The 25,973-nt window shown below is 41.7% G+C and overlaps 1 protein-coding gene across 3 annotated transcripts in view; it reads right to left on the reverse strand.

The window, feature by feature from the left end:
- The window catches only part of TRAF1 (TNF receptor associated factor 1), a 57,964-nt gene extending 33,212 nt beyond the window's left edge, over positions 1–24,752 (reverse strand). The window contains exons 1-5 of one of the 3 annotated variants that reach the window (XM_026657303.1): positions 24,538–24,752; positions 23,984–24,297; positions 20,467–20,542; positions 18,879–18,977; positions 8,599–8,726 (exon numbers count right to left, since the gene is read on the reverse strand). In XM_026657303.1, the coding sequence (XP_026513088.1) occupies positions 8,599–8,726; positions 18,879–18,977; positions 20,467–20,542; positions 23,984–24,207 (527 nt within the window). In that variant the 5' untranslated portion in view covers positions 24,208–24,297; positions 24,538–24,752. Of the gene's footprint in view, positions 1–8,598; positions 8,727–18,878; positions 18,978–19,940; positions 19,964–20,466; positions 20,543–23,983; positions 24,298–24,537 lie in introns of those variants that run through there. The other 2 variants (XM_026657304.1, XM_024206656.2) reach the window with 2 other exon arrangements.
- Positions 24,753–25,973: the final 1,221 nt, after the last annotated feature.

Here is a 25,973-nt window from a genome sequence, read left to right on the forward strand (position 1 = left end):
CGGGGGGAGGGTGGGGCTGGGGAGCTCACAGGGATCCCCAGTGTGGGTGTGTGGGGAGGGGGGCTGGGAGAGTTCACGGGGATCCCCGGTGTGTGTGTGGGGGGGGAGCTGGGGAGCTCACAGGGATCCCCAATGTGGCTGGGGGGGCTGGGGGAGCTCACAGGGATCCCCGGTGTGTGTGTGTGGGGGGGGCTGGGGAGCTCACAGGGATCCCCAATGGGGCTGGGGGAGCTCACAGGGATCCCTGGGGTGGAGAGGCTGGGGGAGCTCACAGGGATCCCCAATGTGGGAGGGGGGCTGGAGGAGCACACAGGGGATCCCCGGTGTGTGGGGGTGGGTAAACTTCACAGGAATCCCCACTGTGTGTGGATGGCTGGGGGAGGTCACAGGGATCCCCACTGGGTGTGGATGGCTGGGGGTAGCTCACAGGGGATCTCCAGTGTGGGTGGGTGGCAGTGTGGGTGAACCTCACAGGGATCTCTGGGGCGGGGGGAGCTCACATAGATCTGCAGTATGTGGGGGACCTGGGGAGCTCACAGGGATCCCCAGTGTGTATGGGGGTGAACCTCACAGGATCCTTAGTGGGGGTTCTGGGGGTGCTCACAGGGGATCCCCAGTGTTTGTGAGGGATGGAGAAGCTCACACAGGGAGAATCCCCTCAGTATCTGGAGGGTACTCACAGAAAGAGATTCTCCTGCTCTTCGGTACCTAAATAAGAGCATAACCTAACTTTAGACTTCTATTTTTGAAAATTTTGACAATGATCCCTTCAGGGCAAAGATTATCAACATTACTGGACTGCTCTTTCAGCTCTTTTAATGGGCATTGACAGTTAAGTTATAGCCAAATTTAAGTTTGTGGGTTTTTTTAAAAGTCTTACAAAACCCAATATTAATAGATGTTTTTGCCAGTTGTTACATTTTATGACAAAATAAAAATAAACAAAAACCTGTTTTGGGGGGATGGGTGGGAGTGTTTGTTTTCATAGAAATGTCGGGCTGGAAGGGCCCTCGAGAAGTCATCAAGTCCAGCCCCCTGCGCTGAGACAGCATCAAGTAAACCTAGACCAATCCTGACCTGTGTTTGTCTAACTTATTCTTAAAATCCTCCAATGAGAATTCCACAACCTCCCTGGGAAGCCTATTCCAGAACTTAACTGCCCTTATAGTTATAAGATAAAAGACATTACCTTACCCACCTCGTCTTTTTAATATCCTTGGACCAACAGGGCTACAACACCACAAACAACTTGTAGATAGAACACTTTTCCTAATATCTAGCTTAAATCTTCCTTGCTGCATATTAAGCCCATTGCTCTTTGACCTACCTCCAGCAGACATGGCAATTAATCACCAACCTCCTTCCGCCCAAAGCATATTTGGAGACTATCATGTCCCCCCTCGGTCTTCTTTTCTCAAAACTAAACATGCCCAGTTTTTTTCCTCTACCTTTTTTCCTCGTAGATCAGGTTTTCTAAATCTTTTACCATTTTTGTTCCTCTCCCCTGGACTCTCTCCAACTTGTCCCCATCTTTCCTAAAGTGCTGCACCCAGAATTGGACACAGTACTCGAGCTGAGACCTCACCACTGCCAAGTAGGGCAGGACAATTATCTACTGTGTCTTACGTATGACATGCCTTTCAATACACTCTTTTGGAATTAGCCTTTTTTGCATCTGCCTCATAGTGTTGACTCTATTTCAGTTTGTACTGCACTAGAATCCCCAGATCCTTTTCAGTAATTTCATTTAGACCACGTACCTAGGAAGGTTTCTTCATAAGAAGGGGGTTCTCTTTCTTCCCCCCCGAGGACCAGTTGAGAGAAGAATCAAAGTGGGAATTGAGGGCACTCCATACTTAGCAGGACTGGACCCTTACAGAGAAAGTTACAGGTGCAAATACTGCATCAGACCGGTGGTCCATCTAGCCCAGTCCTGTCCAAAAGTACTTCTTTGATTCTGCGTGTATTTTCTGTACTGCTTTATAGAAAGACTGAAAGAAACATTTAGGTAAGATCTTGAACTTCCTGCCTCCCACCTTCCCTCCCCCCCATTATGTGATAAAACAGTGATATTCATGTGTTTTATGAAGAGCTCAGAAACATTCATCAGCTCCACTCACATGGCTGTTGTGTGACTCAGCTCTTTGGTTGCCTGCACAGTATAGTAATGTTCTTTTTTCAAGTGTTCTATCACATCTGTGGTACAGGCAAGAGAAAATGTTCCCAAAAATCTTTCCATTAAACTCCCACTTCCCTGTCTTAAATAGACAATGTCAAGTAATATAGGAAAATATAGTATTTGTCATTATCTGGGAGATATGTTCTCTAGATTTCAAAAGAGTAGTTTAAAAATCAAGCACAGTTGGAGAGAACTATATCTAAAAAGAGAGCCACTTTTTATGTATGACTTACACTATTTAGTCTCTCCCCAGAGCTGCACTAGTGGTGCTCATGCACTCACAATAGGACCATTTTTGCAAGCACCCACTACTGTGAGTATTCTGCACTATAAGTACTGCTCCTGGTAGTGTTTGCATAACACAGCCTATAGAAACCATGATTGTTTTAAGATAGAGCAGGAAATGTTTGGATGAAATTGTTGGAAACTAATTTTATTTTCAGGCTTCTGAGATATCAGCTGAAAACAACCGGAATTAAACACACACTGAAAATCTGCTACAAAATGGACAGGGTCTCTTTATGTAACATAATAGATGGGCAGCTGCTCAGTTTTCTTTACCATTTCAAGCTCTGTTATATGTAACAGAAAACATTTGAGCTCATTTTGTTTCATGGCCCAAGACTGTTTTCAAATCACAGCTGTCAGCTAATCTACTGATGGAATTTAGAGATGAATAACTAGCATTTTGTGGTGGCTGGTATTTTCAGAGAGAAGGGTCAAATTCTTTTAGGAGTTCAAGCAGTTGTTCCAAGAGGTTTCCCATATTTATGTTCTCAGCCCTCTAATTTTGTTCATTAAAAATCTCCTCCTTGGACCAAATTCCTCTCTGTTACACCTAGGGTGACCAGAAGTCCCGATTTTATAGGGATAGTCCCGATATTTGGGGCTTTGTCTTATATAGAGTCCTATTACCCCCCACCCCTTGTCCTAATTTTTCACACTTGCTGTCTAGTCACCCTAGTTACACCCATACAATTTTACTGGAGTCAATGGGGTTTCAGGAGTGTCACCAAGAGCAGAATTTGGACCTTTGCTTTGTCAGAAAATGATTAGCAGCTAAATAAAAACAAGAATGAGGAAAAGGAGATTGGGGTTACAAAGCTAGGTAAATGTAAACTTCACACAGTGTAGTCTTATAATTAGAGCAGGAAACTGGGGGTCTGAACTTCTGGATTCTAATCCAGCTGCTGCCATAGCTTCCTTGTATGGTGCCTGGCAAATCACTGAGATTTGCGCATGAACAGTGCTACATACAAGCTAAGTATTAATATTAATTACTATCGCTGCATGTGCAAATGGCTAATTATAGCCATGTAGGTATGCAATTACCTGATTTGTACATGCAGTCATGGTAATTGCATGTGTAACCTTTTAAAAATCAGGCTTCTAATTTTAATAAGATATTTGATGGCGAAAATGTGAAAGTGGCCACATGATCTAAGTTTTGGTAAGGTTAATATTCAAACTGATGGCCTTAAAAATAAGGGCCGCTTAAGTGAATGGCAGTTTGGGTTGAGTAACAATTGCAGGATTGGCCCCTAATAGCATTCCATCTATACTTCCAGCTTTGATGTGGTGCAAGTTCATTCATAGATGTTCTGTTTTCTGAGTGCAGGATAGACAGCGTCGCATACCATAGCATTGTCCTTTATGCTACCAAAATTAAATATGGAAACACTGACACAAACAGAACTCGAGTGGTGTGAATGGCTAGTGGTAAAGATCAGTCAGTGTTTCCATTATAAACCTCTGCTTTCATAGTTTTAGAACTAGGACCATAAAATTCACATTGGGTTGAAATATGACGCAGAAATTCTCAGCCAGGGGATGAATTACTTTTTTAAAGAAAATATGTCTGAGTGTGGCCATTTTTAAGTGGGAGTTCAAAGAAATAGAAGTTAATGGTTTCAGAGGGGAGGCCATAATACAGTTGGGTCAATTTCAGTTTCTGAATGAGAGAGACACAAAAAACCTCAATGTGCTAACAATACTGTATGTCTCTGCTGTATGTTAAGTGAGCCTACCCTCTCTTTCGCCTTCATAGTTCTGTAAAATATTACACCTTTATCTTAAAAGGCACTGAATTACACAAAGAAACTAAAGATAAGTTTTTGGTACTTTCCAAACTTGAGATATTTCCTCTGGTAAATTTCCCCCACATGAGATCAGTTAACCGAAAACAGGATGTGGCTCACAAAGAGATTAAGATTTGAAGTTTAACTATATTATAGACCCATTGCACTGATGTTGGCTTTGCAGGGGCAGTGTATTAGTATATAGGCTGGCTTATCAATTTTATATCCAAGGGGAAAATGTAAGGCAGGGACATATTTAGATTCAGGGTAAAATTTCCATTAGCACATAAATTACTTAAGACTTTCAATGATCCATAGGTTCCTAAAAACAACAAGGAGTCCGTTGGCACCTAAAAGACTAACAGATTTATTTGGGCATACGCTTTCGTGGATAAAAAACCCACTTCTTCAGATGCATGGTGTGAAAATTACAGATTCAGGCATTATTATACTGACACATGAAGAGAAGGGAGTTACCTCACAAGTGGAGAACCATTGTTGACAGGGCCAATTCAATCAGGGTGGATGTAGTCCACTCCCAATAATTGAGGAGGAGCTGTCAATACCAGGAGAGGGAAAGTTGCTTTTGTAGTGAGGTTCCTAAGTGCCTAAATCACTTTTGAAAATGGGATTTAGGCTTATAAGTCACTTTTAGGTGCTTTTGAAAATTTTACTTGAGGTATTTACAACATTTTCTGGGCTACGAGTCCCAGTTTGAAGACAGACACAAAATGAATGGGATCTGGATGCCCACTAAATGCATAGTTTTAAATTAGTATAAAATGGCTGAAAATGTAAGTATGTGGTGGGAGGGACCCTGAAAAATTGTTAAAACTAGAAAAAAAAACATAAGTTAATAAAACAAGGTCAGTCTCTCAATGAGACACAAAACTTCCAGTAGTTACAGTTGAGGACTCAAAGTCAAGATTCTTGACTGTATTTCCTATTCTGCCACTGAGTTGTTCTTTAACTTTAACTACATCACCTCTTTGACTGACCCACTTATACAATAGGGGTACTAATAACTATGTACCTACCTTCCAGAAGTGTCGTGGGCTTAACTAATTAATGTTTGCACTGTGCTTTGTGATATTCAAATTATAAGTGCTATAAAAGAGTAAAGTATTATTGAATACCAATCCAGAGCAAAGTGATAGCTTTGCCACCATCCCATGTCTGGTCTTGGATGCATTCTTTTAGGTTGCTTTTGTTGTAATACCTCCCACTGTACTTACTGCTGGTTTTACCTTTTGTATGTTACATTTACACAGTGTGGATCTGGTCCAACTTTGATTGAAGTAGATGGAAAGATTTCCACTAACTTCAATGGAAGGTGTATTGTACTCTGGCACAGATGTTGGGAATCAATATTTTTCCCTTGATCCACACTCTACCTCTGTATTTTTCCAGTTTATATTTACTGTAACATAGTACTATTATCCTCAGTTTACTAGTGAAGAAATTAATTTCAGTTACAGCTGTTTGGGAACATCACTTTGGCACTTGTCAAAAAACGTAATACGTGTCCCATGCTGATCTTGTTTTAGTCATTCACTAAAGCAGTTTCAATGATACAAACCAAAGAGTCATCTTAGGCAAGAGAAGGTCCAAAGACTAAAATGTGCCTCCTTGTCATGATTTGCTCGTTAACTTTTGCAAACTACGCTATTGCAGGACAAAAATTAACTGAGAAGAGTACCCAGCCTGCCTCTGGTTTTAAGCATCATGATTATTCAAGCCTTGTCTACGCTAAGGAAATCCACAACAATGTAACTGTATTACTGTCACTACTTCAGTGCAAACATCTAATGTAGACATGCTAAACTGGCACAAAGCTGGGCTTACACAGTGCAGTTTACTTCGGCCTCTCACCAGATTACACCATGCTTTGCACCGGTACAGCCTGTCCACATTAGGGGTTTTTGCTGCTTTAACTATATTACTGTTGTTACTATAATTACATTAATGTGTTTACACCAGTGTGAATTTCCTTAATGTACACAGGGCCTGATCCAGACTGGAAAATTCTTACCTGCTCATTTCCTTTCTAACTGCTTTGGAGGAAACACTGGGGATGTGACTATGCCTACCTGGCAGGCCGTCAAAGAGTTCTTCCAAAGCTCTGGAGGTAACACTTGGAAAAACAAGCTAAAATGTAACATCTTCTCACTGTGAAACAGATGGCAAAATATGAACGTTCCATCTCTATATACCCCAATTCACTGTTTGCTATGGAACCCCTCATTAACATAGGTAAACTTAGTGCCTTTGGTGGGACAGATTAGTGGAAACATTTACAGGAGAAAGGAAACGAGCAGATAAGACATTCCCACTCTCTTACATAATGTCTCCATTAATCCTTACTGAAGGGAAACAACAAGAAACAAATGGGGTAGAAGGTGAAGGCGATAGTAAACCCAGTGGTAGGGCTTTGGAGCTGTGCTTCGGCTCCGCTCCAGCTCCAGGCAAAAACCTGCAGCTACACTGCTCCCGAGCTGCTCTGCGCTCCAGCTCCGGGCTCTGCTCCAAAGCCCTGCCCAGTGGGACCCTTGATATTTAGCTGACTGGAGCACCCTTGTCCTCGAGACATCAGCGGATGCTTAAACGATGAGCTTGTAATCCTTGATGGAAATAGGAAGAGAGAACTATGTTGCAGCCTTGAATCTCTCTTCCACTGAGTAGCTTTAATGTCATTGGGATGGGTTTTTCTGAGGTTACAGCTATGCAACAGAGTATCCAGCTCTCAACAGAAGGTTTAAAATGATATTTGACCTTTGCATGTTGGATGCTATGAGAGAAATCATGCTTAAGCTTCCTTAAAATGTATCTAATTGTTTTAAGCAGTATAAGGCCCCTGCAGTCATCCAAAGCATGCCAAACTATTTCTTGAGGGAGTTTCTTTTATAAACACTTGAGTACTGTTTAATTTTAACTAAAGCTCAATAAAAACACCTGAAGTTAAAGTGAATCCACCTGATTGTACTGTCTGCTCAGTAGGGCTGTTTTTATCACACAGGGAGAACAGGATATTGCCCAGGGCAGCAAAGTGTCTAAGGACTGTTTATGTGAATGACTGAGTGCAGACCATCAGGAATGTACACATTGTCCAGTTAGCCTAGGGTAGCAACTCCTGTAGGATCACAGCGCTGGCTTCTCAGTTCATCAGTAAATAACTCAGCTCACTACAGATTCTCAGCCTTGCTAGCTGCAGACCACCCATAGAGTGCAAAGTACTAACTAGATGCACTAATTGATTTCCTTGCCTTTTACTTTTCTCAGCTGAAGCAAATAAGCAAGACGAAGTCACCCCTCCTTGCTCTCTTCAGTCAAACATCAACTTCTGGAAGAAGCCACACCCAGATGCTTTGATTCCTATGTTGTAGGATCACTCACACTCTGGTAACTCTATATATTCTTCTGTGAATAATGGTGACTTATGAATAGAGCCAAGATTTTCAAACATGACTGCTAACTCGGGGTGCCCAATGTGAGATGCCTTACTGTGGCCTGATTTTCAGGAGGCGGGTGCTCAGCACTTTCTGAAAATCCAGCTCCTTTAAAGAGTGTCAAGCTGGGCTCCCAAAACCGAGACACTGACAATCACTAGTCGCTTTTAAAAATGTTGGACTAGACCTTTATTATTATTATTTATAGATCACCTATACGCTCGTGTGGCACTTTCCAAAACACACAGAAAGAAAAGGGTCCATCCCCCTGCAGTTTATAATCCAACTCAAATTTTAGTGGCACATCTACAATGCTTTCCATAGGAGGATCTCCAAGTGCTTTACAAACATGATTGAAATAAGCTCCACAATACCCTTCGCAATGACTATTATCATCATCCCTATTGGACAGATGAGGAAACTCAGGCACAGAGAAGTTAAGTGAATTGCTCAAGGTTGCACAGGAGGACCCTTGCACAACTAGGAACAGAACCGGGGGTTTTTCTCCTCCCAGTCTACATGATCATGCTTCTTCCCACATACAGGCACAGAGACATGACTGATGTGAGGAAATCAAAGCATTTACAGAGTAAGAGGACTTTAAGGAGGAATTTGAAGAAGAAAGTAGGGTGCTTAGTGCTTGCAAAAGAGGAAACTTTTTCAAGCGTGGAGTGGCATGGAGAGTAAAAGTGAAAACGGGAGAAGGTGGGTGTGGAACAAGGCAAATCTGCATCTTGTCTATGTGCAAGCTAACTGTCTCCATGTCTAGATTCAGGAACAAAGTCATCTTGTGAGGTCAAGTAACTCGGCATCTTTGTCAATGACAGGCTCAAAAAGTACATCATTGTACACAAGTTCCCAGAAGCGTCCTTGGAACGCAGCCAAGGAAACAGACCTTGAAACTCCATATGGAACGTCTGCATCTCGAACTGGACGCTGGAACCACAGGGCAAATGGATGGGACACAAAGTATTTGGGAAACGAATGCTTCCGTCTGTTCCAGTTCGGTGTCAATGGGTCTTCCTGGAAGAAACAGAAACACAGACATGTTGCACAATCTAATGCAGCAATATTTTATCTGTTTAATTAAAAGCGTACCTAACTCTTTCCACTATAATTAACTTTTGCTTCATAGGCTAGGATTGGAATGTATCACTTGTGAACAAGCTTATGGGAAGGAGTGCCCTCTACTGGGGCTGTCTCTTTAGGGAGCTGTTCAGTTCAGAACTAGTGACCAAAGAAGGAGAAATAACAAGCCACATGTACTAGGTATGAACAGAGTTGTATGAAACTTGCTGGTTTTGGGTCATGGGGGTTTGGTTTCAATCCATGTTGGCTCAGACACCCTGCCCTAAATTAATCCTGGTGTAAATCTATTTTCTCCAGCTGAGTTTCATGAGGGATGAATTTGACCTCCTGAGTTTCACTTTGAATTTTGGATGCTAACCCCAGACTCAAAGTGAAAGTTGATTCTGCCAAGTTTCTCCTAGTGTCATGTGGAAACTGTGCAAAATGGTGAATTTCACTCAGCTTTGATGGGAAGCCACAAATGGCACCAAGGTCATTCAACTGATTCACAGAGAGCCTGGCTCGAGTTATTTTTGCATAACCACAAGATGGGCAAGTTTCATACAGTTTGGGGTTTTCTTATGAAAATGTTGCAGAGCTCTAAATGGGAGAGGGTGCTCCCTATGGTAAAAGGGGCTATGTCTCACTCCTTCCCTTCAGCCATGATGCCTTGGGAGATCCATTCCAGGGGTCAATGTTTCTGTCACAAGAAAATCCAAAAAGTTTTGTTACGAAAAACATAATCTTTACAAGAGACCACAGGTTCTGGCCCCTCAGAAGGAACCATACCAAGATGGTAGCTGCCAGCACCTCCTCTCAGTTGTCTAGATGTCTTTATACATTCCACAACTGCTGGGAATAATAAATAATACTGCCCTGCTATAGTGCCTTCCATCCAAAGATCCCAAAGCACTTTGCAAACGTTAATGAGCTGAGTCTCACAATAACCCCTCCTCCCTCCAGTGAAATAAGGCACAGGAAGGCTAAAGGCCAGGATTTCAAAAATGGCCTCTGATTTTGTGTGTCTCAGGGTTGAGTGCCCAACTAGAGATACTTTAGGCTTGATGTTCAAGATTCTGAATATTTATAGCTCCCATTGACTGCAAATGGCATTGCAAGGGCTCAGTGCCCCTGACAAGCAAGACCAAGGAGGTGCCTCAAGTTGGGCTCCCAAAGTCAGAGACCACTGGATGAAGATAATTCCATAGACGACTTGTCAAAGATTATGCAGTAAATCTGTGGCAGAACCTCAGCCTCCTGACTGCCAGTCCTGTTCTATAGCCACAAGGCATGCTGCTTCTCAAGAGGCCCAACCCTCAATGGGAAACATTTGCTAAAACAGCTTTTCAATACATAATAATATGAAGATCTTAAGGTCTGATATATCACAAGCTAACCGGTATAGAAACTATTTATAATCCTTTTAGGACTTTAAATCTGTCAGTGGTCCAGGACTGAATACTCCCCATTGTGGGCCTTGTCTGGTGTAATTTTGGGGAGAAATTTCTCATTTGGGAAAGAAACATCAGGTTGATTTTTAGAAATAAGTAAATAAAATAGTGGCTATTCAAGAGCTACTCACACTCTGGCAGAGAAGGATCGGGGGTAGAGTGTGAGTGAGATCAAAGGTGCATGATAAATGCATTTGTCATATAGCGCTGCAGTGTATTACATGGCTGTGAGCAACCCACATGTCGTGTGCGTATACTGAAAGTCAGATCCCCGGCTGGAGTAAAATGGAATAGCAGAGCTGAGGATATGACCCTGTATGTATGTATAAGTTTTGTAAGAAAAAGTTTTCCTTTCAAAAGAGATTTCCAAATTACTTGTGTTTTTGTAAATCAGTAAAAGAAAAGTTAGTTACAGGGCCAAATCCTCAGCTGGTGTAAATAAGTACAGTTCAATTAAAATCAATGCAGCCACACCTATTTACATTAGCTGGCTGGGGGTGTGGTCCATAGCATTTCAATATACATTTTAGAGCGACTGTAATAGCCTGTGGGAAAAGAATGCACTGTTGTGTTTACTCTCGTAAGGCCAAGCTAGACAATGCAAGTCCAAGAGCGAAATTCCTTGAAACCAACTTATAGCATACTAGAACCAGACACCCAGTCTTTCTGTTTCTCTTGGAGTTTTATTTTACCAGCATCAGCAAGGCTGCTGTTATTAAGAGTAAATTGATTTTCCATTGTAACCCCCAATTCCTGTGGTTTAATATCTCAGCTGATTCAAAATGCATCCCGTGTAGTGTAATTTTATTTTTGTATTTTTTTTGTAATAAAAACAAACCACCCAGTTTGGGACGTTAGTTACTGATTAGCAAATAAATAAATGAATCCTAATTTGAACCACAGCACTGCAGGGAAAGTATGTATTTAAACAATATTGGTAAATATAACTATTTATCGGTAAATAGCTACCTGTATATTAAGTATATTGCCTACTACTGTAGAGAGAGCGCTGGATGTGGCAGTTTTTATTTAGAATTTCTCTGGTATTGTTGGTCTAAACTTGAATGTTCCTTTCATGTAGATTATGGGGTTTGAGTTAAGTTAGTGTTCGCCAGGAAATCAGTTGCTGCTTAGATTTGTATCCAAATTCATTCAGAACTTGAAAAGCAGCCTTTATCACAGGGAATGGAACATTGTAATGACTTGGCAATTGGCAAAACCAAACTCTCAGCTCCCAAGAGAGTGAAAAAGCCAAAACCAGATATTTTTCCTAATTAGAGGTGAAAACATTATTAAATATCTTAAAAATTGAAAGCATATGTTAACTCCAATAAGTTGGGTTTTCTACTGGAAAATTACTAGTGGCCTTGCCAAATTTCAGTGGGTTCTGACGTAGGATTCCAACAGGAGATTAAAAAACATTTTGCCAATGGACATACATAGTCATTAAAATTTGGACAGCCTGTAGATAAGCGTCTGTAGGTGAGATCAAATGAAACAAGAGATTGATAGCAACACTGAGCTGGCAGCCTTTGGTGGTAGAATGATTGCAACATAGTGGCGCTATGTATGTCTTTAAAGATGGTGAGCAAATACCTCCCAAATCTTTTTGTCAATATTCACCCAAATAAAAAAAATAGTTTGCTTAGTCTGAGTTCACTCACCTTGCGTGTTCATTCCTGCAACTATTGTTGTGAAGGAGTTTACTGGCAGGAATGTTTGTGGAAACAGCAATTTGGTAATATTTATGGAAAGTGAATTCTGATCTTATAAACATAAGGAATTTCACTGGGGCCCTGATTCTAAGATAGATGTTCATCTAGCCAGGGTACAGAATCAACACCAAATAAATGTGTCTAGTGCAACCTAAACATTGCAGCATTGATTATGTACTGTTTATATACACCATCTACTGACCAAATATTATTCACAGAAACTATTTGGTGAATAATTTGGAATAATGAATTAATGTGAGAAAATCGTAAGGTACTCGTGGACAGTTCATGAGCAGAAGAAAGAGACTACATTATGGGTTGAATAGATTATTCACTATGAATTATTTGCTTAGCTCTAATTGGTAAAGAAAATAAAATGAAGAATTAGAATAATAAAGGATACTATAATATTTTACATAGTGGTTTCATCACAAAGTGGTAACATTCCCCCCTGTGCAGAGAGTAGCACAAGACCTAAGTACTACTGAAGACCACAACACTGAGCTGAATTTCAGCCAAAGGAGTTCAAAGAACTTCACAAATTGCACCAGTGAAACACAGCCAGCTCTGGTGCAGACAGCAGTAACCGCATACAGCTCCCTACAAAACAGTGGAGAACCAGAATACTGGAGCAAACTTCTATTCTCCAGAAAGTGCCATGAATGTCCATAGAGACCAAATTATGCTTCTGTAGTCTTACCTGAAGGACCTATTCACACACACATACACAGGAGAGCCTGAAACATAATCTTTAACATTAGTCATGCAGCTAGACAAACAGTGTCTAATATTCTGTTCCAGCTTCTTATCTCTGCATGAACAGGCTGGAAGTGCTATAAAGGTAGCATGCACAGAACCACCAGCGGGATCACCTTGTACTGTTCTCTAGCAACCTCTCTTATTTCACTGTAAAATACAAGACTGATTTTACCAAAAGGGAGAAGAATAAAAAATTAAAAAGAGGTAGGTGGGTAGGTGATTCGTTATTTATTGCAGGGACATGGGCAGCAGAAAAGTTATATAGTCACAGAACTACTGGAATGTGCCCAACTCTCTGAACCCTATTTCTTTCACGAGTCATCGAATTCTATTTACTAGAACAGCCTCTGAATCACGATTCACACTTTATGCTACTGCATGGCCATGCAAGAAATTGAGCCATCCTGGAAGAAACCCGGAGCAGCATGTTGGGTGAAGTCTTGCACAGGCAGTTGTCCAGTGTCAGGCGAAGAAATAAGAGCTTTGGGAAGTGGACGTATTTCCCTGAAGTAATGCCCATTATGGATTTTGGCTTTTGCAGCCACAGCCTCAAGAGGAGACAGGGAAGGAAGAGGGGCTGTAGCACTCAGGTGATTGTGGCTTGGGCACCGTGGCTATATATAAGAAAGACAGGCAAAATTCCACAGGGAACACTGGAGGCTCCTGTGTTTAAAGGAGTAGCACGTGCTGCCTCCAGTTAACTGCTGCCTAACTCCGGCTGGTATAAGAAAGGGAAGGGGCTTTATCCACACCCTTCTCCTGGTTGGTCGTTTCCCTGAGGGCCAGATAGTACAGCTAGGCTCCTTGCTCAGCCCCAAGCAGAGTGCTAGGGCTAGAGTCATCCCTGTGGTGGTGCAGGAACTAGCAGGAGTGTTACAGTGGGAAATGTTGAGAAGAAGTGCAGCCTAGGCAGGAAGATGCCCAGGGGTTGGATTACAGATGCAGCTTTGTGGATTTGAACCTCTGACCTTGCCCCCTATAACAGCATTGTCCTAGTTACAGACATTTTAGAATTAACAGTATTCAGTGTGCTGTGGAGTTTCCAGTCAGTGCAGTTTATTTGTTGGCTACAGGAGTCTTTTGGCCAGCAGATGACAAACATTACTAATCTCTCTTTTATATTTACACTGGCGCATGGCCAAGGTCTTCAGAGATTGTGATGATAAAGGGGGTTCATGTAGTGGGGGAGGATAGTGTAGTCAGCTAAAAAATACCAAGGTGATAAATGGTTATAAATACCACAGATGGATAGTTAGGACACACCTATGAATAGCTAGACAGACACTTTGTCACCAGTACAGTCACAAGGCAGAGGAGGCAACCTCTAGGAGTGGGAGGGCAAAAGTGACATACAAAGGTGAGATCAGAAACAATTGGAAGCAGTAGGTTATGGCTGTACTTTATCTGATTCCAAACTGGGAAAGCAAACTGACCGTGCTTACCCCGAAGAGCTGCCTCTATCACACATATATGCAAGAGAATCATGGTGCATTGTTCTGGTTTTGCATTGACCCAATAGCCTGGAGAAATAGACACCAAATGAAAAGGTGGCCATTTCTCTTAATTAGGGTGACCAGACATCCAGTTTTTAAAAGGACAGTCTCGTATTTAAGCCCTCCTGCAGGCGTCCCAACTCTTTCTTAAAAACGGGCAAATTGTCTTGTATTTTCTGTCTCCCCCCTCCACCATCACTACTGTGCTGACCAGATCCCTGCTTGCCAGCCACCCGCGATGAGTGGCGGGGTCCAGTGGCCAACAATGAGGATGGGTGTGCAAGGCTGGTGGCAGGGCGAAGCTGCAGCACGTGAAGCTGGCCGCTCCCCCACGGCGTTCTGGCTCTCAGCAGGGCCCCACCCTCCAACCCTAACTGTTTCCTGCCAGCACTGGCTGTGCACTGCAAGCGAGCAGGAAGGGACAAGCTCCCCTTCCTCCCCCCCGCGGCTGGAAACAGCTCCTGTCCCTTCCCTCCTGCACAGTGCCAAAGGGCTGCTGCTGGCCACATTCTGGTATCAACCCTAGCAAAAATCTGGGGTGAGGGGGCATGTGACCCTATGTGCCAGGGTCACATGCCCTCCCCCCCATGTGTTGCCTTGGGAAGATGTGGCGGCAGGTACTTGGAGAGGCGGATCCATCCCAGGGCTCAGCCAGGCATGGGGGGCAGAGAGCGCCAGGTAGGGCGGGGTGGGTCGGTTGGTCACCCCCCCATGTGAGAGAGATGTACGGAAGTGTGTGTGTGTGTCACCGCTCCCTGTGTGAACCCTAAAGCCTTAAAGATAAGAAGGTAAATAAAAAGAATCCAACTATGCAGTATTTCTCTTTAACCGGGTCTCAGTCAACTTGATGTTAATTTGAACATTTGTACTGCATAGTTCTGACTGATTGCCATTGAAGTCGTTGGAAGGAGTAATTTTACTATGTGTCCCATATTCAGCATAGGGAAATATGGTCACCCTACTCTTAATTCCAGATGGTCTCAGATTCCTTTTGATTCATCACAACAAAATAAAAATGATATGGTAGCTTAAACTTGAACCCTACCGTCTCAGACAAGCAATTTTATCCTTTAACTGGCACTTGGTCATGACATATATTTCAAGATCAGTCAAGAAGGAATGACAATAGTCATGTAAAGATACGCTAGTTTAAAAAGTAGTGACTGTTAACTTGCAAATCGGATCACATCCTTTTCTTTTGTTATTGCAGGAGATTCTGTAATTCAAAAAAAGTTCTGATATGGCACTGTGCTAATCCTAATTTGATCTGTGGAGGAGCCAGAAAGAGGTTAAATATACAAATGCGTTCTGCAGTGCTGGATGAGCAAAGACTGAAAGAGTGGGAGGAAGTTTGGCTTCTTGTCCCTGATTTGTCATAGTAGCTAGACCCAGCAGAGTAACATTCATGAATATACCATGGAGTGCACGTTTCATATGTCACTGGGCACAATTTGGTGGAATTTGGTCTAGTCAGTTGTATATTAGCTCGGGGCCAAGTAGATGAACTTGTTGAATGTGCCAGTATGAAAACCTCTCAGAATGAATTATCTGTTTAATAAGTCATTAAAATACAAATGGGGAAGTTCTACAAAAAAGGATATCAAAATGAGGATTTAGAGGCTTATGTTGTATTAACTCTTAGAGATATTATTAGCTCAGTGATTCAGCCAATTCAAGCCTAACATATCTGCCAAGAGAGTTCAGTGTGAACCAGTTTCGAAAGGTCTAAATAGACAAAGGGAAAAAGTTTTCACTCTTAAGCTATCTTGGAAATATATAAAATAAGGATTTTAAAACAAATGGCCCAAATTCTACTTTCTTACAACCTCATTATCTTCAATGGGACCCTTTGTTTACAGAGATCAGTGCACATCACTATAAGCACCTCTTTTTTAAATTTTAGAAATCAGTTTGACTTTAATGTGCTGGTATAGTGGGGCATGATTTTTAGAAAAATCCTGCTTATACAGCATCCTAGTCATCCTGCCAAGTTTGATGGAATCAAGTCCAGTCATTTGCTTTCTATCAGAGGCGAGAAGAAATTTTGACTAATTTATACAGCCTTCCGGGCACAGTGCACTACATGTAATACATAGGTAGACTGGCAATCATGCATGCAGAGGTTGGCACTTGGGCAGAGTACAAAACTATCACATTCAAATGCCTGTTTCTTTGGAACCACTAGGGCTGGGATTCAGAGTCTGAAACATCTGGAGACTTCTGGTGGCACCTTAAAGACTAACAGATTTATTTGGGCATAAGCTTTTGTGGGTAAAACACCCACTTCTTCAGGTTTTTTACCCTCAAAAGCTTATGCCCAAATAAATCTGTTAGTCTTTAAGGTGCCACCGGACTCCTTGTTGTTTTTGTGGATACAGACTAACACGCCTACCCCTCTGATATCTGGAGACTTGCACACCCTGTATATAAAACAACCAGGGAACATAAAAATACTTTATGTAACTGGATATAAAAGAGTCTCTCTGATGTTCAGTGTCCCCAGTAAGAGTAAAACTATAGGATATGTTTCAAAATAAATTTGCATTTCCTAATCCAAATGGATCACTTTGGGCACTGAATTTGACAGAATATTTCATTCTCTAAGGGACCAATCCTGGCGTTGAGCACCCCCACAACCTCATTGACTAAGGCCTGGTCTACACTTAAAATTTAGGGCGACATAGCAATGGTGCTCCGGGGTGTAAAAAATCCACACCCCTGAGCGCCGTAGCTATGCTGACCCAACCCTCAGTGTGGACAGTTAGGATGAGAGACGAATGTTTCTTTTGACCTAGCTACCATCATTCGGGGAGGTGGTGTTCCTGTGGTGACAGAAAAATCCCTTCCACTGCTGTAGGCTACGTTACACTATCGGATTATGTTTGCATAATATATCTCTGTAGCTATGCTGCTATATTCCCCATAGTGTAGGCATAGCCTAGAAGTCACTGGGAATGGCTGGTGATCAGAATCTCTTGGGATAATGTCATAATAAGTGTCTAAAGTCACTCAGCCTTCCTCTTCTCGCTTAACGAGCTGGAGACTATGGAAATTTTCTCATGTAATTTGCTCATTTTGAATGTATGAAGAGATGCATGCTAGTTCCCCCTGCACTAAATGATGACACTTCTTGTTGGGAAGGTAACTTCCCCTAGATTTGCAACGTTTCAGATCCGTGCTTTTTTTAAATGGCTCACTGGCTTTACTATGCATTTAGAGAGAAAATTCTGGGTAAAAACAGAAAGCTACCAAGATTAGCACTTTTAAAAAGTCAATGCCGGACAATTATATTAATCCTGAAGGGGTAGCAGAACTATAAACTCGGGGGTACAATTTTCAAAAGGGCTTAAGGGTATGTCTACACTGCAATGAAATAACCACAACTAGCCTGTGTCAGCTGACTGAGGCTCGCAGGGCTGTAAAATTGCAGTGTAGAGGTTCAGGCTCGGGCTGGAGCCCAGGCTTCCGGCTCCAGTTCAAGCCCAAATGTCTACACCACAATTAAACAGCCCCATAGCCCAAGCCCCTGAGCCTGGGTCAGTTGAGATGGGCCAGCTGCAGGAGTTTAACTGCACTCTAGACATGCCCTAAGTGCCTTAGGAGATTACGTTTTATTGAAAGACAAGAGGATTTAGGCTCCTAAGTGCATATGTCACTTTGAAAACAAGACTTCAGTTCTAATGTCAGGTGCTTTTGAAAACTTTGCCCCAAGTTTCATTTCAGAAATTAGACTTGCGAATAGGACCACAGAATCCAACTAACACTCAACCAGGAAGGCCATATTTGTCACCACGGTTTCAGCTATATTAAGGCTGCGCAGAAGTTCCAAATTCCCTCAGCTGTAGATGCTTTTTATTAGCACTCCAGCATTAAGATGTATTGATCTGCTGATTCTTAAAATAAATTAGTTGCCATTTTCCTGAGCCTGTTTGAAATAAAGGGGAAATGGCTTTAGGCAGCCATCCATTGTTTTTTTCCCATTCCTTCCTTCCTTTTGTTTAGGGAGGCAGTGTAGTCCAGTGGATAGCATGCCCGATTGGGAATCAGGAGACTGGTTAATTTCCCTGCTCTGGCACTGACCTACTGTGTGACCTGGGGGAAAAATTACTTAACTGCTCTATGCCTCAGTTTCTTTATTGCAAAATGCAGATAATAATTCTTTCCAATCCTTTTAAGATCTATAGATAGTGCCAAAAAGATTCACGAACACAGTAATGTGGTAGTGTTGGTGGGATGGGGGTTGTCAGGTTAAATGCTATTTACATGGCAAATCCTGCCCCTGTGGGCGGGGGAGGGGATGTACAATGTTAAACCTTATGCAAGGATCATTGTGCACAATGGAGCTGTGTTCTGTGACAGTCATTATGCTCCAGCATATAGATTTTTGGTCATGGGGCCAGGGGTTCTAATACTCCATATTCCCCTTGCAGAGATGGTCTAGAGGAGCTATAGGAAGCTACTGCAACCCTGAAGTTTCACTAGAGGCCATGAACGGGCTTTGAGGGAGGATTTCTTTCCCTTGGTCCTGACAGAACTCTCCAATGCACAACTTACCGTATTTGGCCCAGATGTATATACATTGGTTAGAAGATTCTGTTGCAAACAAGTTCTTGCTCTTGCAAAGTCACTTCTCATAATCTATATCCTTATTTCTGACATGGTCCTTTCTTGACTTTAACAATCACTTACCTCATATGGGTCCAGTGGTCCAGACTGAAGAAAACCCTCCCTCAGACCCTTGATTGTAAGTCTTGCAATTTCCTTGCTCTTGACTTCATCTGGTTTTATCTGTAGCACAGTATGATGATTGAAATAGATAAAGAGAATGATGTAGAATATAACATTATATATGATCTGATTGCAATTTACATTGTGCAACCAGAATACTCAGAGGCAGCACACAGAGCTCCAGAAATAGGGACAATGCAGGTGAGGAGTGAGAAAACTTTTTAGCGATAAGAAAAACAAATAACTGGCCTTGTATTTTCAGGCCAGCCTCAGCATAGTCATGCTATTTAGTTCTTTCAACATAATATCATGTGAACAGTCTTAATCATTAGCATGTATTTTTGCTTAGAATGCAAATACATCAAGAACATTTGTGTTATCAGTACCCATGAAATGTGCTGGTCTAAGTAAAATGCAGTCTTCTAAGATTTTTAAGAGATATTTTGTATTGTATTTGAGATTTATGTAATTATCTCAAAAAAACCCAAAAATCTATCAAATGATACTGCACCTTCCATCTGTGGATCTCAAAGCACTTTACAAAAAATCATCAATTCAGCCTCACAGCACCCTGTAAAATAGGTAAACATTGTTACCCCAATTGTACAGAGGGGGAAACAGAGATGGAGATTTTTTATAGTGACTTGCCCAGGGTCAAATAGCAAGTCTGTTGGCAGAGCCAGGAATAGAATCCAGATCATCTCATTCCCAGTACTGCAACCACAATACTGTTGTAACTTTCCTATACAACATGATAAACTCTGCAAGATCCTCAAAGCTTGTCATCATCATACTGAGTCCACATAAGCTGTTCTTACAGTGTACCAGACATTTACATGTATAATTCCTAATACTGATAATTTGGCTTATCTATGTATCACAAATGTGAGGAGAAAAGGTGAATTAGTGTGCTGATTGAAATGTTCAACATTATCTGTTTCCATGAGATGACAGTTAGATTTAATATAGACTTGCTCATCACATTACACACACACACACAAACACAATGGGAGTTGCACTTACATCCACCAGGGCTGAATTTGGCCCAGTGATCTTAGTCCCCTGCAGAGCTTACCTACAATGCAAGTTAAGGGCAGAACCTGTAGTTAACTCATATTTTAGCTGTGTGTGCCACAGTCATAATGTTATTTGAATATAGCGTGTGGTGCTTTTCATATATTAATTTCAGTATGCTTTATACACATTTTCTAGGTTGCCATGTTAGAAGGGATGGCTGAGTCAGTGTTTCTGAGGCTTTAAAATCAGACGTGTGAAGAAGGAAGAGGAGTAAGGTGTCTGAGCATAGTCGTCATCACCCATATGAGAGAAATAAGTCTCTAATACCCAGTTACACTCACACAGCAACACATTAAACACTGCAGAAATAGAAAAGGAGCATTCAAAGGCAGACTGTTTAGACAATCCCATCAAATATTTTATTGCAGTTCTCTCTGCCATTTGAGTTTATATCCTAGTATTATTGGGATATATAGTTTTCTTCTTATGTTTCTTAGAAAAGCTTTGGGGATTAATGAGCAAAATTACTCACAGAGCCGAAGTTAAAAATTGCATCATCAGTGACTATTTTCTCTCCACACAGTAAACAGTCTGGATCAGGGATGTTTCTGAGAGGAAAAAAAAGCAGTTTTAAAAGTAAAACTCTTGGAAATGTCATTGAATTTGGGCAGCTAGTCAATGAAAACTAAAAACTCATACAAATTCATACTTTGGGCCACACTCTCCTCTCAGTTTTATCGGCGAATCAACTGGGTTTCACTAGTACCAGTGAAAAGGGAATTTGGCCCTTCGCCTACCACCATTGAGGGGAAAATTCAAGCCTGATAACTAAATTATACTATCAGAGGGGTAGCCGTGTTAGTCTGGATCTGTAAAAAGCAACAAAGGGTATGTCCAGACTACCTGCCGTATTGGCGGGTAGCGATCGATTGATCGGGGATCGATATATCGCGTCTAGTTAAGACGCGATATATGGATCCCTGAACGCGCTCCCCGTCGACTCCGGAACTCCACCGGAGCGAGCAGCGGTAGCGGAGTCGACGGGGGAGCCGCAGCCGTCGATCCCGCGCCGTGAGAACCCAAGGTAAATCGATCTAAGATACTTCGACTTCAGCTACGCTATTCACGTAGCTGAAGTTGCGTATCTTAGATCGATCCCCCCCCCCCCCAGTGTAGGCCAGCCCAAAGAGTCCTGTGGCACCTTATAGACTAACAGATGTATTGGAGCATAAGCTTTCGTGGGTGAATACCCACTTCGTCAGATACATGTTATACTAGAGATTGATTGGGCCCACTCCGCCTTGAGCACAGCTACTACAGTGTACAGACCTGGCATGATTTGGAACTGTTTGCAACAACCAAGCAAAGCATTAAAATATATATTAGTGACAGTTCAGCATCCATGGAAAGGAACTGGAGTGATAGCCCTGGAGAACAAAGTCCTCTGTTTATCCATAGAACTGGTATAGCATGGGCACTGGCACTACAACATTCTCCACATAGCCATGCAAAAGTGATTCTATTCTAGCATAAAGCGATGACCTCTGGGGTGCAGAGTCAGGCTGCCTTCGTGCCGAGACCGAGAAGGAGGCCATTTAATGTCAGTTCTGATGGTGGTTTTTAGAATGTGGACACCTGTCTGTAAACTGGGCTGAGACCCAAACTCGTTTTGCTCACCATCAAGCAGCCATTACATGATAAATGCTTTTGATAACTACCAGGCTGGATATGAAGGGTGACCCAGAGGTGAAATCTTCCATTACTAGTCCATTCAACCTTTCAATTCCCCAAGGTAAGGGTTGGCATGGGTATACATATGGGACATGTGGGAAGATGAGACTCTTGTCATCCTTTCCTTTTACTGGGTCTCCCACAAAAGAACCATCAAACTTTCTAAAGAAGGAAAAATATCTTGGCTTTGCTTAGAAAGCAAAGCATTAAAAACGTATCACTAAACAGCTCCCCCTGGGCCAATAAAGTGTCTGTGATTTTATGTGCTGCAGAGATGCTGAGAAGAAGTTCCTCATTCTTCATGATCAGAATATCTCCACTTATGCCTACAGAAGTCTGGCCGGCTGTCTAAGCAATCATACCCTTGGTGATGCCAAGAAGCCATAAATTATACTACATTTAGCAGGCAGCTAACAAACCAGGTTTTTCAGGGCCATTCCAGATTGGGGTTCTAGCCATGGTGAGCAGAAATTAACAAGCTGTATCATGAATTTGTTGATGCCCGTGCTGTCCACCATGAGACATAGAAATATGAGAAGGTTGCAAAACTGTATTCTGTACAACAGAATCGCCTCATAAGCAAGTCAATGACCACCTTTCAGTTCATTGTTGATTGGTTATGTGCCCAGTTGTTGCTATCATTTCAAAAACCACCTGATAAATTAATACTTGGGTTCTAAGAGCCCCTGATCCTCCTTTTCAGAGTACTGGTGTTTGCTTGGCGGTTTCTGACAAAAGTTTTCCCACCTATAACAAGGCTTTGAAAACTGCAGTTGTCCATTTTTAGGCCATTTTTGCCATTTCAAACAACACAATCAAGCTCTTCTAAGGGACTGAACCTGAGCCATCATGGAATCTTCACAATGTTTCTGTCTCCCTGAAAAAGATGCCAATGCAATTAAAATGAAGAATATATAGGACAGCGTGCTCTGTGCCCCCAGTTTCCCTTTTGGTTACCCAGGTACAATCCCACTGACTTCATGTGATCTATGTGAAATTCACTGGGGCGGGTGAGGGGAAGTCATATATAGCTCTTATTTCCATGCCTTGCATTGTCATTTGCTGAATATATTTAACTCATTCTGCAGCTTTAAGAGCTGTGTATGACTTCCCCTCACCCGCCCCTGTGAATTTCACATAAATCACATGAAGTCAGTGGGATTGTACCTGGGTAACTAAAAGGGAAACTGGGGGCACAGAGCACGCTGTCCTATATATTCTTCATTTTAATTGCATTCTCTGGCCAGAAAACAGATACTGGAGTGGGGGAGGGAAGAGAGATTTTCTCTGGTTCCCCTTAATCCCCACCTCTTCCCTTATATAAATCACTGGTTTACTATTGTTATTAGACAGAAGCAGAATTCAAACCCTAGATCCAAACACACATGCCAACTTTGTCCAAATTTGAACTGTGCCTGAGGCCCCACTCTACAGCACCATCCCAAGACTGAACCTGATTGCCAAAACAAAATGACATCTTTGCATTCCATAACCTGTAATCAGACAGTGAACAATTTAAAACGAGACTGACTTAAATGGGTCAGTGAAAAACAACAAGGAAATAAGGGGAATGTGATATTGTGAGAAGCCACATATTTAGGCTCTGAGTAACAAAAATTCTATATTTTGGACATCCTAGTGAGGTGGTCATATTTGAAAACTGGGTCTGCAATCTAATCAAATAGGAATATTTGCTTTGGAAAGAAGTATAGATAATGATGCAATTTTTCATGCAAATAGAAATAAAAAAAGAAAAATCCCCAATCAAGTCATGGTCTTTGCTTCATACAAAGGAGATATTTTAATCACATTTATGTAAATATCAATTCCAGAGATGTAACAAATTTAAAATACAATATTCATTCTCTTTCCCTCTCTCCAAGTATGGATCTCAAAAATAAAAAGTAATAAGTCTCATTGGCTGTCAGCCTGAATGAATGAAAGCCAATGGAAGTTGTGCTCCTAAATCACCTGGACAATTGTCAAAATCCCATCCTGACTCAATATCCAGTTCAAAGCATGGCATCATCTAACCCCTTAGGGATGCTGAGAAATATAACATGGTATCTTAATTTAAAAAAAAAAACCTACCAACAAGGGGCCTAATCCCTTAACTCTCACTAACATGAGTAGTTCACAAGTGTAAGGATCACTTCAATGAGATGAGATTTGTACGACAGGGCTCTGAGATCGTATCTTTTTTTTCCCAACAGAGACAGTTTTGCAGATATTGGATCTAGTTCCAGGTCAGTTTTGCTCATGAGGGCCGTAGTGATACGACCTAATCGCAGTTACTACGTTCAGTATAATAGGATTACCTTAATAACCATTCAACGCAGGACATGCAGTAGTTGTGACCACATGGCACCTGTGCTGGATTCTCCAGAAACATTTTGCAGAGAGGACAAATATATTTAGAGGAAACATCAGCCATATACTTCTCCAGAGCCTCTCCAGAAGTAGGCGAGCTACTCATAGCTGATGTACCGATGCCTGATGCCAAATGCTCCAAATGCTGGGGCTCTACCGTGTGTTCTGCCATGAAGATGGTCTGAAGGCTTCAGTCTAAAGCTGTTCCCATTAGTCGTGTACAAACTTCCATCTAAAAACTTCAGACTCATAGGTAATAATTCTGAGAATAAGAAAAAAAATACATGAAAGTGTATTTTGGGGGTGTTTTTTCCCCTCTGAATTGCTTATTGTAATGATGAACTGCAGTCAGTCAGTCAGTCAATCTAAAGTATAAGCATTCAGAGAGGAGAAAATATTTCTGGATTACAGCGGGAGCCTGATTATCTAAACTAATTAGATAATGGGGCATTTAAGTATAAGATATATTTAGAAAAATCAATAATGTACTGTGGAATTTTACCATGGATAAGGCTGCTGTACTATTTTGACCAAAACCGTGGTGTGAAACACTTATAACTAAAAGAATAAAGAAGAGACACAGTTAGGTATGAACAAGGCTTTAAAAATGTTTTCCTTGTGAAAGTAGCAGCATGATGTTCATTTGGGACCCAAATTTCACTTTTATAAAGACAAGATTTCACAAAATCTAAAAAGCAATAGAAATATTTCCATTTAAAAAAAAATTTCAACCAATAAAAATTTGCATTGTTTTAATGCATGACCATTCCGAAAATGAAATGGACTAGTCTAGTATATTTTAGAGGCTGAACAGCATGCAACATTTAAACAAATCAACAGGAATGAAGAAAAAGTAAATGCTTTCATTTTTTCATGCTTAATAATCTAAATTATTTCATAATACAGGTCACAGTTTTACAACTTTTATTTGTAATCCAACAGTGCCCTTTTATTAGTATTTTTTAAAATTAAGGGATACGGCTCTGAGGTTTAATGGATAAAGCACAAGGGTGGAAATCAGAAGACTTATGTTCCCAGTTCCACCATACACTTATTCCTTGACCTTTTGTAAATTACTTCATCTCCTCAGGTCAGATTTTTAAAAGTATTTAAGTGCCTAAAGATGCAGATAGGAGCCTAGACTCTTATCTCCCATTGATTTTAATGGGAATTGGGAATTAAGCATTTGGACACTTTTGAAAATCCCATTAGGCATCTGTCTGCATCTTTAGGCACCTTTAAGAAACTGGCCTCTAGTGCTCAGTTTCCTCATATGTTAAATGGGACTGATAATGCTCACCTATCTTTGCAAAGTGCTTTTGACACCTATGGATGAGATGTGTTCTATAAGGATTATTATTAGTGGTATTCATTTTAAAAAGACACCTTCACCAGTAGAGAAGCCAGAAACTCCAGAATGAACATTGTCTAAGTGGTGACAGCACTTCTAAACAACAAACACCAGTTACAGAAAGAGCTACTCTCAGCACTTACATACTGGCATCTCACCCTATAGACTTGCTGACTGCAGAGACTAGAGCCTCAGGCAAGCCTTTAAGGGTATGTCTACACAGCACGTAAACACCCATGGCTGGGCCGCCAGCTGACTCTGGCTCGTGGGGCTGTAAAATTGCAGTGTAGATGTCGGGGCTTGGGCTGGAGCCAGGCTCTGGGACCCTCCCCCCTCACAGGGTCTCAGAGCTTGGACTCCAGCTGGAGCCCGAATGTCAAGCACAAGTTTACAGCCCCTCAGCCTGAGCCTGTCAGCTGACACGGGGCAGCTGCAGATGTTTAATTGCAGCGTAGACATACCCTAAGTCTGGCTCAGGATTCTTCTTCAATATAACTCCTCCAGTGATAGCCTTGGAGGGGAGGAGCCCCTTGGGCAGAATAGCAGAAAGCAAAACTAAAGGCTCATGACGTGGCTCCTTCGGTTTT

The sequence above is a fragment of the Terrapene carolina genome, unplaced genomic scaffold (assembly GCF_002925995.2).
Source record: "Terrapene carolina triunguis isolate 2854851 unplaced genomic scaffold, T_m_triunguis-2.0 Scaffold238, whole genome shotgun sequence".
Lineage (NCBI taxonomy): Eukaryota > Metazoa > Chordata > Testudines > Emydidae > Terrapene > Terrapene triunguis.